At 38.3% G+C, this 15,744-nt stretch overlaps 1 protein-coding gene across 2 annotated transcripts in view; it reads left to right on the top strand.

Annotated features, from left to right (window-relative positions):
• SLC9A9 (solute carrier family 9 member A9) overlaps window positions 1-15,744 on the top strand; it is a 529,481-nt gene that overhangs the window by 416,372 nt on the left and 97,365 nt on the right. For both annotated transcript variants that reach the window (XM_037040394.1, XM_037040405.1), the window contains exon 14: window positions 15,351-15,430. In XM_037040394.1, the coding sequence (XP_036896289.1) occupies window positions 15,351-15,430 (80 nt within the window). The remainder of the gene's footprint in view (window positions 1-15,350; window positions 15,431-15,744) is intronic.

Here is a 15,744-nt window from a genome sequence, read left to right as displayed (position 1 = left end):
AGGGCTGGCGGTAGCTGATTTTCACAAAGCATTTTCATCTTATATAGGTCAACTAATCCATTCCTCTACTTTCAAGTAAAGCTTTCATCTAAATTTTACCCTTCTTATATCTTTTTCTCTAAAAGAAAAGAGATAGAGTAAGAAGATTTTTATCTTTCTCTAACTGCCTAATATTTTATAATCACATATAATTATTGATAATATTACCTACTAGCCTAATTCCTTTCTTTTTCCATTTAAATGCATTCTATTTTAGCTCATTCACACTAATGTTAATTCAGTAATAACTCTTACCTGAACACACTAAAACCAGTAGAAAACTTTTTTGTTGTTGTTAATGAATGAGTTGGTACAACACAGTGTAGTGAAAACTACGTGGTATTTGGCTCTGAGGCAAGTTTTTTACATCTTTGAGTCTTGTTTCTTTGTAGTGTAGAAAGTGAATAATAATAATGTCTACTTTAACAGGTTTTTGACAATTAAGTGAAATTTTATCTATAAAAACTACCTAACAATTAAATGTTTTTTTAAAGATTTTATTTACTTATCTTTAGAGGTGAAGGGAAGGAGAGAGGGAGAGAAATATCAATGTATGGTTGCCTCTCGTGCATCCCCTGCTGGGAACTGGCCTGCAACCCAGGCATGTGCCCTGAGTGGGAATCGAACTGCGATCGTGTGGTTTGCAGGCCCAAGCTCAATCCACTGAGCTATACCAGCCAGGGCCAATTAAATTAGTTTTGAGGCAGCTTGCACCACCATGTATAATAAAATAAGAGTAAAATATGTTTTAAAAGTTTTTAAATTCAGTAAAAAATTAATAGAAGCAAAAAGCCAAAATCAAAGGAGAAAGAAAAGGAATCATAAATAGTTAGGTCATGAGGTCCTATAGACTTGCTATCGCTGAACCATAAGTAGGCTATCTGATAACTAAAGGGGGGGGCAATTAATAATCAGTAATATACTGAATTACCATCAGGAGAGGGCAAATTGTACTCTCTCCTCAGGTGATACAACACTTCATAGGCCACGATGTTTTAAAAGAAGTTTCTCATTTGGAGCTTGCTGCAGAGGACTGATAGAGAGCTATCTAAATGTTAACTAACATTATAATCTGCATGGTTTTTAGTGAGTTGCTGCTGCTTAAAAATGATTTTTATTTTAAGGAGCATTCTGAAAGTGCTCTTTCAGAATAATGATAATGTTTGGCTACCAGGTAGCTACCTTTCAAAAAGAGGTTTTCTCCACACCTTGGAATAATTCTGGATGTTCAGTGTCAAGACACAGGAAGCAGTGGGTCCAGGCTGTAGGAACAAACCACAGCACCCACGCAGAGGCCACTCCCCCCGGACAGTTTTTCTTAGTTTGTTTTGGTACTTTCCACACCATGTGTCAGGAACCTCTCTGCCCTCATTTTGCCTGACAGCTCATTGTTTGTGATCAGCATCTGTTGCTCAGTCTGATGACAGGGCATAAACCCTAATTCTTAGGAGGGCTGTGTGCTTCCACTTGGTTAGCATTGATGAAACTCGACTTGCATTAACAAACAGAATCATCTTCCCCCGGTCAACCTCTTTTAAAATAAGACATTATTTTTACATATCAAAAGCTAAAAATTTCAGAGATAGTTATGGCAATTATTGATCGTGCACTCTCAAAGTCAATGAAAAACATTTTTAAGGAAAATTTTTCTTTATTTATGGAAAGTTTTTTTAAAACCCTTAGGGAGATACAAAGTTGTAGCTGTGACTAACTAGCAACACCACAATTTTTCTTTTGCCTTGTAACACCTTCAGAGTGTTAATGGTATTGCACTCTTACTTGTATCTGGCCCAGGAGCTTTAGAAACCATGTTCCATATGTGGCTATTAAACTTCAATATGCACTCTACATAAATGTGCTACTTTGAAAAATGGAAGGTATTACAGTTGTGAATTCTGTCTCTTACATTAAAACACACACACATACACACACAAACCTCAGGACCACCCCCCCCTTCCCCACAGGAAGTTTTCCTGGTAATTGATTTTGAATTGAATCTGTGTCTTTGGGAGCACAGCATTACAAAGAAGGTGACTCACTGGAGCATCACACCTGCTTTTAATATTTCAATGAAAATTCCTGCTTTCCAGCAAGGGCTGCTCTGATTACTCCTCTTTTTCCCACTTTTCCTGATCATCCTAATATGTGTTAGTTCCCGATATTGTCGCTAACACTATTCTAAGCACTTCAAATACATTAACTCCTCACTTTCCAAGATAACCCTGAGTGCAGACTATTATCATCCTCATATTTCCAATGTAACTTTGTACATAGTTACACATTTTCCTCTTAAAAGTATATCAAAACTTATTTTAGTTCCAGTATCCCATGTTACAAATTGCAGATTGTATATAAAAACATAAAATGATGAACTCATTTATAGGTAGTTGAACTTAGTAGTTAACTTTTGGTGGAGCCAAATGTTTTATATGGATTTTTGGCTACATAGGGGTTCAGTGTCCCCAAACCCCCACACTTTTCAAGGATCAACGGTACTAATACACTACTATTCATCAGAAGCCTTAACTCATAACATAAACAATTAACACATATTTTGTATGTTATATGAATTATATACTGTATTCTTACAATAAATTAAACTAGAGAAAAGAAAATGTTATTAAGGATATCATAAGAATAAGAAAATATGTTTGTAATATTTACTGAAAACATTTGCATAGGACTTGCAGCAAAGATAGTAGAACAGGTAAATATTGTTCTTGCTTCCTCCCATGACTACATCAAAATTATAATTAAACTACAGAACAGCCATCACAGATAAGGACCCAAAATCTAGCTGAACAAAAGTCCTATGACTAAAGGTATAAAGAAGCAGGTGAAGACTGATAAGACAGATGGAGATGAGAACAGGCTGGTCCCACACCTATGTGTGGCAGATGAAAATTGGTAGGGATACCTCAGCCGTAGGGGTCCCCTCTGAGACGCAAAGAGTCCAAGCCCCACACCAGGCTTCCCAGCCTAGGGTTCCAGTGCTGGGTGGAGAAGTCCCCATAATTTCTGGCTGTAAAAATCATCCAGGATTGTGGCTGAGTGAGACAGAGGCTTCTGGAGTCCCATGCTGTTCCTCCTAAGGGACCATGCGTAGACTCACTTAGACTTCACTTGCTCTGAGCTCCAGTACTGAGGCAGCAGCTCACAAGGATCAGGGAAATACAGGGAGGAACTGAACTGACTGGTTTTAGGGAAATGTCTAAAGGGACAGCTTTCTCCCAGACAGAAGTGTTGGCAGAAGCTATTGTTCCTTTGCTGAGCTTATTGCCCAAAAAGCTGGCAGCAAGACTGCATCGTATATGAGACACCATTAATCTGGGTCACACTGTTCTGCCCACCCTGGTGATACCCTGAGACCCCACTATACTCAGCTTTTTGGCCCACTCAAGCTGTTTCTAACATGCTTTCCCATATGAAGGGCTTGTCTTGGGTCATGCTGTAGAATTTCTAAAATCTCTCAAAGGTTTACAAACACCAAATAAGCATCATCTGGCCTCAGCATACCCAGTACTTCTTGCTAGGTGGCTCCAGTCCAAGCACTAGTTCAGCCCACTTTGGATCACACCTTAGCTTCTGCCAGGCACCTCCAAGCCCAGCACCAGTAGTGACATTCTGCATACCACTTCATAACTTATATTAAGTGGACCCAAGCTAAATACCTGCAGTAGTTGACCTCAGCCTGCATCAGAGTCCCTCCCAAGAGTCCCCATAATTAATGTATCTGGTAGCTATCTTTATACCACACCACAGCACCATTCAACCACCTCTAAAAACAAGACACCTGAAGAGTATACTCAGCAGACAACAGAATGACACTAAAGTGAATCTGGACCCATGGGGTCAGTCCCCCAAGCCCCACAGCAGCTCATATGCTGTGGTCATGGCCAATTCTCATAGTAGGCATCCTGAGGGTCAATCCCACCCACTGAGGTGGCAACAGCAATTAAGGCTCAACTACACAGGAGGGTTCACACAGCCTATACAAGTAACACACCTGGAATACCTGGCTCAGGTGACAAGGGAGAATGTGCCACTGGGCCCCACAGGACACATACTATGTAAGGGTATTTTACCAAGATCCAGAGACATAGCAGATATACATAATACACAGAAACAAAAACAAGGAAGCATCCAAAATGAGGAAATGTAGAAAGATATCCCAAATAGAAGAATAGAATGAAATTCCAGAAAAAGAACTAAACAAAATGGAGACAAACAATCTACTAGATGCAAAAGTAGATTGCAAAGCAATCACTAGATGTGAAGTTCAAAACAGTGGTTAAAAGGATGGTCAGTGAACTTAAGGGAAGAGTAAATGAACTCAATGAGAACTTTAAAAAGAGATAAGAAACATAACAATGGAGATGGAAAACATAAAAAAGAACCAGTCAGAAATTAATAATACATTAGAGGGAATCAACAGTGAAGTAGAGGAAGCAGAGGATCAAAGCAGAAATTTAGAAAAAAAAGTAACAGAAAATACCCAATCAGAACAGCAAAACAAACAAAAAAATTCCCCCCAACTGAGGATACTTTAAGGGGCCTCTGTGATAACATTAAGTATACCAATATTCACACCACAGGGGTACCAGAGGAAGAAGAAGAGAGAGAAAGGAATTGAAAAACTATTTGAAATTATAATGACAGAAAACTTTCCTAACCTGGTAGAGGAAATAGACATACAAGCCTAGAAAGTTCAGAGAATCTTAAACAAGATGAACTCAAAGACATTCATACCAACATACATCATAATTAAAATGCCAAAGGTTAAGACAAAGGGAGAATCTTAAAAGCAACAAGAGAAAGGCAGTTAGTTACCTACATGGCAGTTCCCATAAGACTGTCAGATGATTTCTCAGCAAAAATTTTGCAGACCAGAAGGGATTAGCATGAAATATTCAAAATGATGAAAAGCAAGGACCTGCAACCAAGATGACTCAACCCAGCAAGGCTATCATTTAAAATCAAAGGAGAAATAAAGAGTTTTTCAGACAAGAAAAAGCTAAAAAACTTTATCACCACCAAACCATTATTATTATAAGAAATGTTAAAGGGATTCTTTAAGAAGAAAAAAGTATAAAAATTATGAATAATAAAATGGCAATAACTATCAATAATTACTTTAAATGTAATTATTTTAGTGTAAATGGATTAAATGCTTCAATCAAAAGATATAAGGTGGCTGAATAGATAAAACAAGATCCATATAAATGATGTCTACAAGAGATCTACTTCATCCTGAGGATTTGAAGACACACAGAGACTGAAAGTAAAGAGATGGAGAAAGATATTTTATGCACATGGAAGTGAAAAAAAATCTGGGGTAGCAAACCTTATATCAGACAAAATAGATTTTAAAACCAAGGCTATAACAGGAGACAAAAAAGGACCCAGCAATTCTACTTCTTGGTATTTATCCAAAGACACCCAAAACACTTCAGAAAGACAAGTATATCCCTATGTTCACTGCACCATTATTCACAATATTCAAGATGTGGAAGCAACCTTAGTGTCTATCAATAAATGAACAGATAAAGAAGAAGTGGTACATATATACAATGACATATTACTCAACCATAAAAAATAATAAAATTTTGCCATTTGTGACAGCGTGAGTGGACCCAGAATGCATTATGCTAAGTGGAATGAGTCAGATAGAGAATGACAAATAGCATATGATTTCACTTTTATGTGGACTATAAAAAACAAAGTCATGAACAAATAAAACAGGAACAAACAAACAGAAAAAAGCTTATAAATACAGAGAACAATTTGGTGATTGCCAGATGGGAGGGAGATGGAGATGTAGATACAAAAGGAAGGGATTAAAATGTGTATATTGACAGTTGTAAAAACAGTCACAGGAATGTAAAGTACAGGTTAGGGAATTTGGCCAATAATATTACAATAAGAGTAAAAGACAGAAAACTGTACTTGAACAACAATCAAATACATTGAAAAAAAGATTATTCACTTAAAAAATAATAATAATATTATAATAAGTATGTATAGTATCAGATAGGTACTACACTTACTGAAGTGATCACTTTCTAGGTATGTAAATGTCTAATTTGAATGTCATACAGCTGAACTGACTATTATACTGCATGTCAACTATAATTAAAATATTATAAAAAATAAAAATAAACAATCTGTGTGTGAATGGACCTACACGGTTCAAGCAGTATTGTTCAAGGATCAACTGTGTATAGTACTGTGTATTTATCTGAAAACAAGACAATAGTTTTCCCTATAAAACTATTTTCCAAATATATAATGGCTTCCCATGGTAAAATAACTGGTATCACAAATATATCAATACCCCCAACCAATACTACAAGAAATATTACAGGGACATCTTTAATAAGAATAAAAAACATGAATAATGAAATGCTAATAACTACATACATATCAATAATCACTTTAAATGTAAGTGGATTAAACGCTCAAATCAAAAGACACAGGTAGCTGAATGAATAAGACAAGGAGACCCACACATATGCTGCCCACATGACACCCACTTCAGATGGAAAGACACAAACAAACTGAAAGTAATTTACGTATTGGGTAACAGACAATGAAGAATTATGATCCTGGAGAGAAAGAAAACAGGTGAGGTGAGCCTATGCTCTCCTTGACCTTCTGCCTGGAGGCCCTTTCCCAACTGCAGTGCGAGGAGGTAGACAGTCCAAGCAGAGAGCAGCAGGCTCACTGAGTTGAGGAACTAGAGACTGGAGTTTCGGTGTTGTGGAGTGGCTAGAAATTCTGGCTGTTGTTGTCATCTTGAGAAAGTTACTTTAATTCTCTAAAATTTTAAAATAGGGGTTATAATACATATCCTGATTGGTCAACGTAAAAGTTAAGTGTGATCTTATATATTGCACCTGATGTATGAAAGGTGCCCACTAAAGGGCAGGTGCCATCTTACTCTACTTATTTTTCCTCATTATTATTTCTGCTTTCTAGAGCTTGTAATTGTAGAATCTGCAGGTAAGATAAATATCAGTGTATGGAATTTCATCCTAAACAGCAAAATCTTGGCTGTTTAAGTCATAAGTTAAGTATAGCCAAAATAAATTTAATGTTGGCCTAAAGAGAACCCAAGACATTTGCTCTGAAGTATTCATTATATTTTTCTCAAAATACCATTACTTACAATAATATAAAGAACCCTCATCTGGGTGAGATCAGTTTTAGGGCCTAGAATGTATTCAGTTTCTGAAATACTTGTAGGGGTATAGCAAGGAATTTACATTCTATGAGGCCAACTCCAACAGCATAGGAGCAAGTATGGAAAAATGTTAATAGTTGTTAAGTATGAGTGATGTATATGTGGGAACCTGTAGTCTGTTTTCTATAAGTTTATTAGGAATATTTGAAATATTCACAAGGCAAAATGAAATTTGATTTAATAACTAGGACACCCTACCATCAGCTCATTAATCTCTTCTTCTTGTGAACCTACTTATATTTCCAGTCCTTGGAACTCTAGATGACTATGGGTAATAAGTATCAATTGTGCAGAGAACAAATGCTTTTATTCTTTCCCACTAAGAAAGAGCTTAGAGCTCTTTCAAGTTCTAAGGGTACTCCAGGTGAAGGTTTTCTGGGAATTAGTAAACAAATCTTCATTCACCTTGCTCACACCCTGCCTTTTTTTTACAGACCCTTTGCTATATCCCTTCTTACTGAGGTCTCTACTGGAGAAATCCCGGTCCTTTCATTCTCCCTGGTTTAGTTATTAAAGTGGCCCTTCTCTGAACCCCTCTCAGCTCTGCTCTGACTTTCCTGAGATGCAGTGACCAGAACTGATCCACCCAGGTTACACAGAAGCAGAAATGACAACCGAAAATAAAATTTGGAAGTTAGCATTAAGAGAGCCCATAGAGGAACAAGCTTAGTGGTAAAAAAATAAAATACAATTATGGCTCTGAACTGTGTAGTTGAGTTGGTTGGAGCATCATTCTGCAACCAAGGGGTTGTAGGTTTGATTCCTAGTTAGGGCATGTGCCTGTGTTGCAGGTTCTATCCTTGGTCCAGGAGGCAGCCAATCAATGCTTTTCTCCTGCACTGAACTTTCTCTCTCTCCCTTCCTCTCTCTCTGAAAACAATGAAGAAATGTCCTCAGATAAGGATAAAAAAATAAATAATTTTATTTATTCTCTCACGTAATTTTCTCTCACATGATGAGAACCTCATCATGACAATGGGCAGCGTGGAGATAAGAGAAAAACTAGTTTTTAAAATGGTTGTTTTATTACTTCCAACTTCCAAAGCTTCCATCGCATGTAGAATAAAACCAAGCTCATCACCCAGGCCAACGATCTGGCCCCTCTATCTCTCTCCTACTCTGCCTTCATCCATTCCCACCTTGCTCTCTCTGCTCCAATGAGACTAGCTTTTCTCCTGCCTGGGAGGCATACCCTCACACTGTGACTCCAGGGCCTTCATGCCTGCAGAACCACCTTCCTGGACCATTTCCCCCTAGATTCCACATGGCTCTCTTCTGCACATCACTCAGGCTTCTGATTAGATGCCACTTTCTCAGAGCATCCTGCCCTGGCCTGTCAATAATTTCTCCTTCATTGTTCTCCCATCTCCTTACTTGCTGATGTTATTCTCTGAATTTATGGTAGGTAGTTGTTTGCCTTTGTATTATCATTGTATTGATTACAGTGTAAGCTCTTTGAGGATAAAAACTTGGAATTGGTAACTGCTGCATCCTCCTCGTATCTAGATTAATGCTTCGTATGGGTGTGTTGTATGTTTGTATCAATGGAGGAGTGGATGGATGGATGGATGGATGGATGGATGGATACCAGTTAAGAATAGAAGTTCTGGAACCAGATTGCCTGGGTTCACATTCAACCTCTTTTCACTATGTGTCCTTGAGCAAGTTATTTAACTTCTCTGTATATACATTACCTTCATGAATGTACTTTCTAAACTACAAAGAGTTATGCCTCGTCACTTTATTATTTCTTCCCAACTCCACTCCAATGCCTTTTATATCTAGAACTTATGATTCCAATTTATCATTATATTTGCTCCCTCTCACTACATAAAATTTATCCAAAAATTTACTGGCTTAAAACAACAAACACTTAATATCTCACAGTTTCTATGGGTCAGGAATTTGAAAATAACTTAGCATAATATTCCTGACTCAGTGTCTTTCATGAGGTTGCAGTCAGAATGTCAGCTAGAGCCACAGCCCTGAGAAGGCTTGACCAGGGCAGGAAGATCCACTCCATGTTGGCAGGAGGCCTCAGCTCTTTTGCTGGCTATTGGCAAGGCAACTCAGTTCCTCCCCACAGAATCTCTCCACAGGGCTACATGCGTGTCCTCAAAACATGGCAGCTGACTTCCCTCATGTGGTCCAAGAGAGATAGCAAGGAGGAAGCCACGATGCCCTTTTATAACCAAGGCTTGGACAGAACACAGCATCACCTCTGTCCCACTCTATTGACTAAAAATAAGTCACTTAGTACAGGCCACACACAATAGGAAGGAGAATTCTCCATCTTTTAAAGGGAAAATTTCCAAAGAACATATGGATATATATTTTTAAACTACCTCGGTATTATAGTCATCTAAACCTAACACTTTTCCTCTGGCTTATCTTGGATCTTCTATTTGGACAAAGTTATTTGAACCAGGCCCTTTCTTTTAGCTAAACCATGAGTTTGAACCCATCTGGTAGTATGTCTGTGTTGTCTGTATGTCATGTTTACGGTTTTACCCATCTGTAAGTAGTTGTCTCCCTGATCATGTATTTTCTGATCATATTTTCTTGGGAATATTTATGAATCAATCATGGCATGGGGAAGAAAAATAGTTGTTTGAAATACTCTCTATGTGGAGGCTAAGAATTAATGATTTACCTTTCACAATATAAATTTGAAAAAAAATCCTATTGGCCCTCAGTTATATTGTGCTACCTCTTCAGAAGCCAGTCCTATTTCTCTGTAGGGACATGGAGCCTGCTCGTCCCTAGTTGGTAATTACCAATTACCATTGGTAATTACAAAATCAAGACAATCCACCTGAAAATTATTTCATAAATAATTTCAAACTGGAGGAAGGTGATAGGACAAAATACTGCCATCAAATCCTACTCACAGGCACTATTTGAAAAATACTTTGGAGCCCCTAAGAAGCTCCACAGATTTGTTATGATAATTATTTGTCTTCGTTAGCATTCCATGCAACTCACATTGGCGTTAATGTTGAATGTGAAATCTTGAAAAATACAAAGGAAAATCTCTTCTCCCTCTTAAACCACTGAATCCTCCTGAAATGAGGAGTGATCCCATATGATTATCCCAGAGCAGAGTTCATCCAATTCATTTAGCAAAGGCCTCCCATTCGAATATTGATACAGGAATAGATTTACATTTGCTTAGTTGTTTTTCATTGAGGTTAATACAACAATGTCTTGTTTTCACAGATTTCTGGCTGGAGTCTTTTGTTTTCTTTCTCTCAGGAGTCCGCATAAGCCTAAAACAAAGAATACCATTATCATTTTCTGTTGCTCCCACTCTGGGGTGTTGCTATGGGTGAGGGGGTCACTTAAAAGACAACTACCTACTCCCTCCTGTATTCAGTCACTTCCAAGCCTTTGATCTCTTCCCTTATTTAAGGAGAAAAAAAGAAAGGTATCAAATGGCCCAGCCATTTTTAAAAATTTCCCAGAAGCAGAGAATAGTAAAGGAAGCAGAAATTGCACGTATATCAAACGCTCTGTCTTCTAGAGGTATCAAGGGATAATAAATATTGGGGTTTAGTGCTTTTGAATCTCTAGTTTCCATTTACAGCTGTGAAAGAAGAGTTGGCATTTTGCTATTAAACAGTAACCATAAAGAGAACTCAAATCTTGTCTTTAGTTTCTGGATCTTCTGTTTGTTTCAACATGCATACTACTTTTCCTTTGGATCAAGGAACTCAAAAACGAGGAAACATTTCTAGTGATAAAGAAAATAGCACCAAGTTCCAGATTCTACTTCTGATGACTGCTCACATCCATTGTCCTTGGGGTGTGAGCCGATCTCTGCTTCAGAGTAAGCCAGGTAAATCGATGCTACCTGCTGCCCTCTACCCATCCACCCCATGGCTTGCCCTTTGTGCTGCCTCATCAGATCCCTGTTCCGGGGTGACTGCACAGGCTGGCCTTCCCTTGGCATATTTATCTTCAACCCCCAGTGCACAAGCAGAGCACACAGTAGACTAACTCATTTATTTCTGCTCATTTATTGATGGCCTTTCATAAGCAAGTTATTAAGTCATCAATAACTTCAGAGATATAAATGAATGGATCCAGAACTGAGCCAACAGATATTTAAGATATTCACTCAAATTTTTTTCTAGGATCAGCAGGAAAGTCAAGGCTAAATCATCAGTGGTATCTCCCTCACCTGGGAAAACGTGCTGTGTGTTGTATTCCAATTGGGACCCCGTTTATTTCTCCGCAAAGTAGTACAGTAAATAGCATCTCCAGTCTCCCAAGTAAGATAATATTTGAAAAATAGATTATATTTGTTAACATTTTTCCAAAATGTTAACTAATATATGTTTTTCTCATCAACTGACAAAAACCTACCCTGGAAGTTTTGCCAGAAATAGACTTTAAGCCCTTTTGGGAGTGTTTTTGAGTTATGTCAAACTCAACTTAGAAAATAAAATAAAATGAAAAGAATGGAATGGGATGGGATGGAATGGAATGGAATGGAATGGAATGGAATGGAATGGAATAGAGAGGGAAAAGGGGGAAAAAGTCAGGGAGGGTTGCTAATACCCGAGAAACCAGGAAATTAGTATCTAGGACATTCCTTACACAGAGGGGAACCATGCATTTTCATTAAGTTTTAGGGTATATGAAGCTGCTCTCTCTCAGCCCCCATGAGCACCCCAAGGTCCAATTCAGCTCCTTGTTCAAATGCCTCTTCGTCCCAGTTTGCTCCCCACTTATACCCGGAGGCTCCACCTAGATGAAAGGAATCTTGGCTGCTGCCCTGTGCCCTCAGTTGCCTCAATTTCCTCATCTATAAAACAAGAATAACACTGTCAGCCTGACATGAGAGGGGACAGAATTTCAGGGGAATTTCAGGGGGAAAGGGGTAGGATTTACAGGAACAAATATAAAGGGCACATGGATAAAAACTAGGGGGGGTTAGAAATGGGAGGGGGTGGGGAGGGATCAGTGGGTGGGCTGGGATGAGAGTAAGAGACAGAAAAGTGTACTTGAACAACAGTTAAAATAAAATTAAAAAATAAAATAAAATAAGAATAACAATGGAATATGCTTCATTAAATTGGAGAATTAAAAGAGTTACTATATGAAAAGCCTTTAGAATAGTGTCTGGCACATGGTTTATTCAACAACTATTGGCCTTTATTGTTATTCTTTTCATTAATAAAATACAGTATTTTCATATGATTAGGACCTTAGAGACAGCCAGTCCATTTTTTTCTTTCCATTTTATAGACAATAACACTGCAGCCCAAGTAGAAGATTACGCAATGCCTGTACGTTCCCAGGTTCAGAGGCTGAGTGAGACACTAGCAGAGAGAGCACCACCTTGGTAGCCCAGCAGTCCTGCTTTCCGGTTCCAGTTCTGCCGCTTGCTAACTGTGTGACCTTGGGCTCATCTCTTCCCCTCTCAGGTTTTTTCTAGGTCCTCACTTGTAAAATAAGTATCACATGACCTACCTTCATGGATTGTTGTGAAAACTGAAAAACATTGACTGAAAAAGTTAAGGACTGGCTAATGTCTAGCATTCAATGGCTGGGCATTCAAGAGCTGGGAACTGTCACAGTGGCAAACGTGACTTGGCAGGGCTGCTGCAGACTGGGTGCTCGGGTTCTGGGCCCTTGACTGCCAGCTGGGCTGAGCACTGCATGGCCCACCTTCACTTACAATGAACAACCTAACAAAAGACAGGAATCTGCTCACACTCCTTCGTATCAGTTTTCCTCAATAACTATCTGTCATCCCTAGATATTACCTGTGCCTGGTGGTGGATAAAATTCTGTAAGTTCTTTTTGTTCTGAGAGAGAGAGGAGAGAGAGAGGGGAGAGAGAGAGAGAGAGAGATCCACACTCCACTGCTGGCCCAGAGCTTTTATAACTAGCTGAGTTGAAGGTAAGTAGTTTTACCTAACTCTGCTGGCTGAGCCCCAACATGCTGTGTCTGCTGGAGAAATGGTGACTAGAAACAACTTGGAGATGATGGAAGTACTATGTGCAGCAGTGATTCTGCAAATCTGACACCTTTTGGGGGTAGAAATAGATAAAGAAAGGTTCGGGGAAGGATAGAATTGAACCAGGCAGTTTGGTTTCCTTTTGGTGAGAGAATGGTGAATTATGAATAAATTCTAACTCTAGATAAGAATGCATGGGCCCTGGCTGGTGTGGCTCAGTGGATTGAGTGCAGGCCTGCAAACCAAAGGGTCACTGGTTCGATTCCCAGTCAGGACATGTGCCTGGGTTGCAGCCAGGTCCCCAGCAAGGGGCTCGATAGAGGCAACCATGTACTGATGTTTCTTTCCCTTTCTTTCTCCTTCCTTTCCCCTCTCTCTAAAAGTAAATAATTAAATTAAAAGAAAAAAAGAATGCATGGCACCCGGAGTCTATCAGAAAACAGATCTGTGGGACTTGAATGTCTATGAGAAGATCATAGATATCCCACAGTGGGGTTGGGATTCCTGCCCAACTTTGAGAAACAACTCCCTCTTGAAGTCTTACAATGCTCATTTACTAATGAAACACCCTGAGATGTTCTGTATATAAGAAACCTGCGCAACACAGTTTTACCTGTCCTTTCCTGAATGACTGGCACAGGATTTCCACCACTATTATGCAGAGTAGTGGCTACTAGGGAACACTATTTGGGAAACTACAAGGTTTGAAATCAGATCTTAATTTTATTGTGAGTCTCTCCTTCAACCACTTCAGACAAAGGATAAACAGCTGACTAGAAAGGAATCACATTTTGCTGTCTTGTATCCCATTTCATTTGGAGGAAAAGAACCATAGCATCTGCTGATCCACATGTCTCAGAGAGCAGAATGCAGCCCATTGTGTTCAGTTCCTTACCATTCACCAGCAATGGAACTCTCTGGAAATCGGCAAAAGTAAATAAAATAAAATGAAAGCAAATCACGTTGGATTCATCCAAGGGCTGGCTTTGGAACAGCCAGTGGACTGCTATTGTCTTCCATGGGTCGTGATTTCTTGACAGTGTTCACATCATCACTGGACTGTGAACTCATGAAACAATTTGGGAATGGAAACTGTGGGCCCAAACAAAGCAATGAAGTCTATGTTAAGATATAAATGTTTTTAATGATGAGGATAATTATAATTGATTGAAGCCTGGAATTCTCTTAATATGTAAAATGGGATATGCAAAAGAAGTAAAAATGCAGCTGACTCCCCTTGTTACCACACTGTGATGTTCATTGTCAGCTGTCTGTGAAGTTCACAAAAACTAGTTGCCTTTTCTTTCTTTTTTCCACATTTTCATCTGCTACTTTCACATAAACACCCGCCAAATGCATTCTCTTTTGTCTTTAATTCCTTTTCTTCTTCCCTCTCCCTGTGGCCCTTTTGGAAAAATAAAAATTTTAGATGTTTAAATGAGACAAGCACATTGAACTATTACAGGATTCCTATAGGAATATCTGTTTTGAAGCAGGAAAAAAATAAAAATTAACCCTAGCATTTGGTAGTAACCTATCAAAAACAAATTGAATGAAAACTAGTTTAAAAATTATTAGGCTGTTATTTTCTCTTTAGTCTTGACCTTTTTGTCAGACATAAATAAATACCATCCAAATCTGATAAAAGTAAACTGCAAAATTCCCACAACAGCAATCTGACAGAAATATCATTTTTATTTGATGTCAAAAAGTGGCATTTCTTAGCTGTTTAATAAAACAGGAATTATTAAGGAAAGTAAATGTTGAATTGCACCCTAAGAGTCTAAGCCAGATGGCATGATCTCTGAGCTAATTTGCATGACAGCTGCTTTACCATTTAGACAGAAATGCCTATGCCTAGAAAGTTTCTTTAATGTAGTAAAATTTAATTTGCTTTGACATATTTTAGAGTGAAAATATATATTGTATATTAATATTGATACAACTATGGTGTATAAAATGTCTAATAATAATATACATTATTGTATAATAATGTGTATATTATATATTGATGTTGAATATTAATGTTGATTTATATTACATATTAATATTTTATATTAATCATTCATTCAATGTCTTTTTCTGTTGTCTCTCCCCAGGAGGCAAATAACTTGAATAAAAGCACAACAAAAACGGAGAGTGCGTGGCTCTTCAGAATGTGGTACACCTTCGACCATAAGTATCCTTTGAGAGCAATGGTCCCCCAGGTCCTGCAGCAGGGCAGAGATTTGCTTCCACCTCTTACTCACTGAGATTTGCACTCCAGTTCTTCCAGAAATGCAGAAAGGTAAAGTGGATTCATAACCAAACTTATCAAAAACAATAATTTAAAAAGTTGAAAAATTGTGTACTCCATATTTAGGTGTTACAAGAGGCTACACTGAAATCTCTCAGGGTCAAATGAGCTTGGTATTTTCATGGCTGTCTAGTATTTCTGAATGTCAGATGGTAAAACCTAGAGTCCTGAAGGACCAATCTATTTTATTAGTTGAT

The sequence above is a fragment of the Sturnira hondurensis genome, unplaced genomic scaffold (genome assembly GCF_014824575.4).
Source record: "Sturnira hondurensis isolate 20B ecotype Veracruz unplaced genomic scaffold, ASM1482457v3 Scaffold0000396, whole genome shotgun sequence".
Taxonomy (NCBI): Eukaryota; Metazoa; Chordata; class Mammalia; order Chiroptera; family Phyllostomidae; genus Sturnira; species Sturnira hondurensis.
This window is presented reverse-complemented; position numbering and strand designations above follow the sequence as displayed.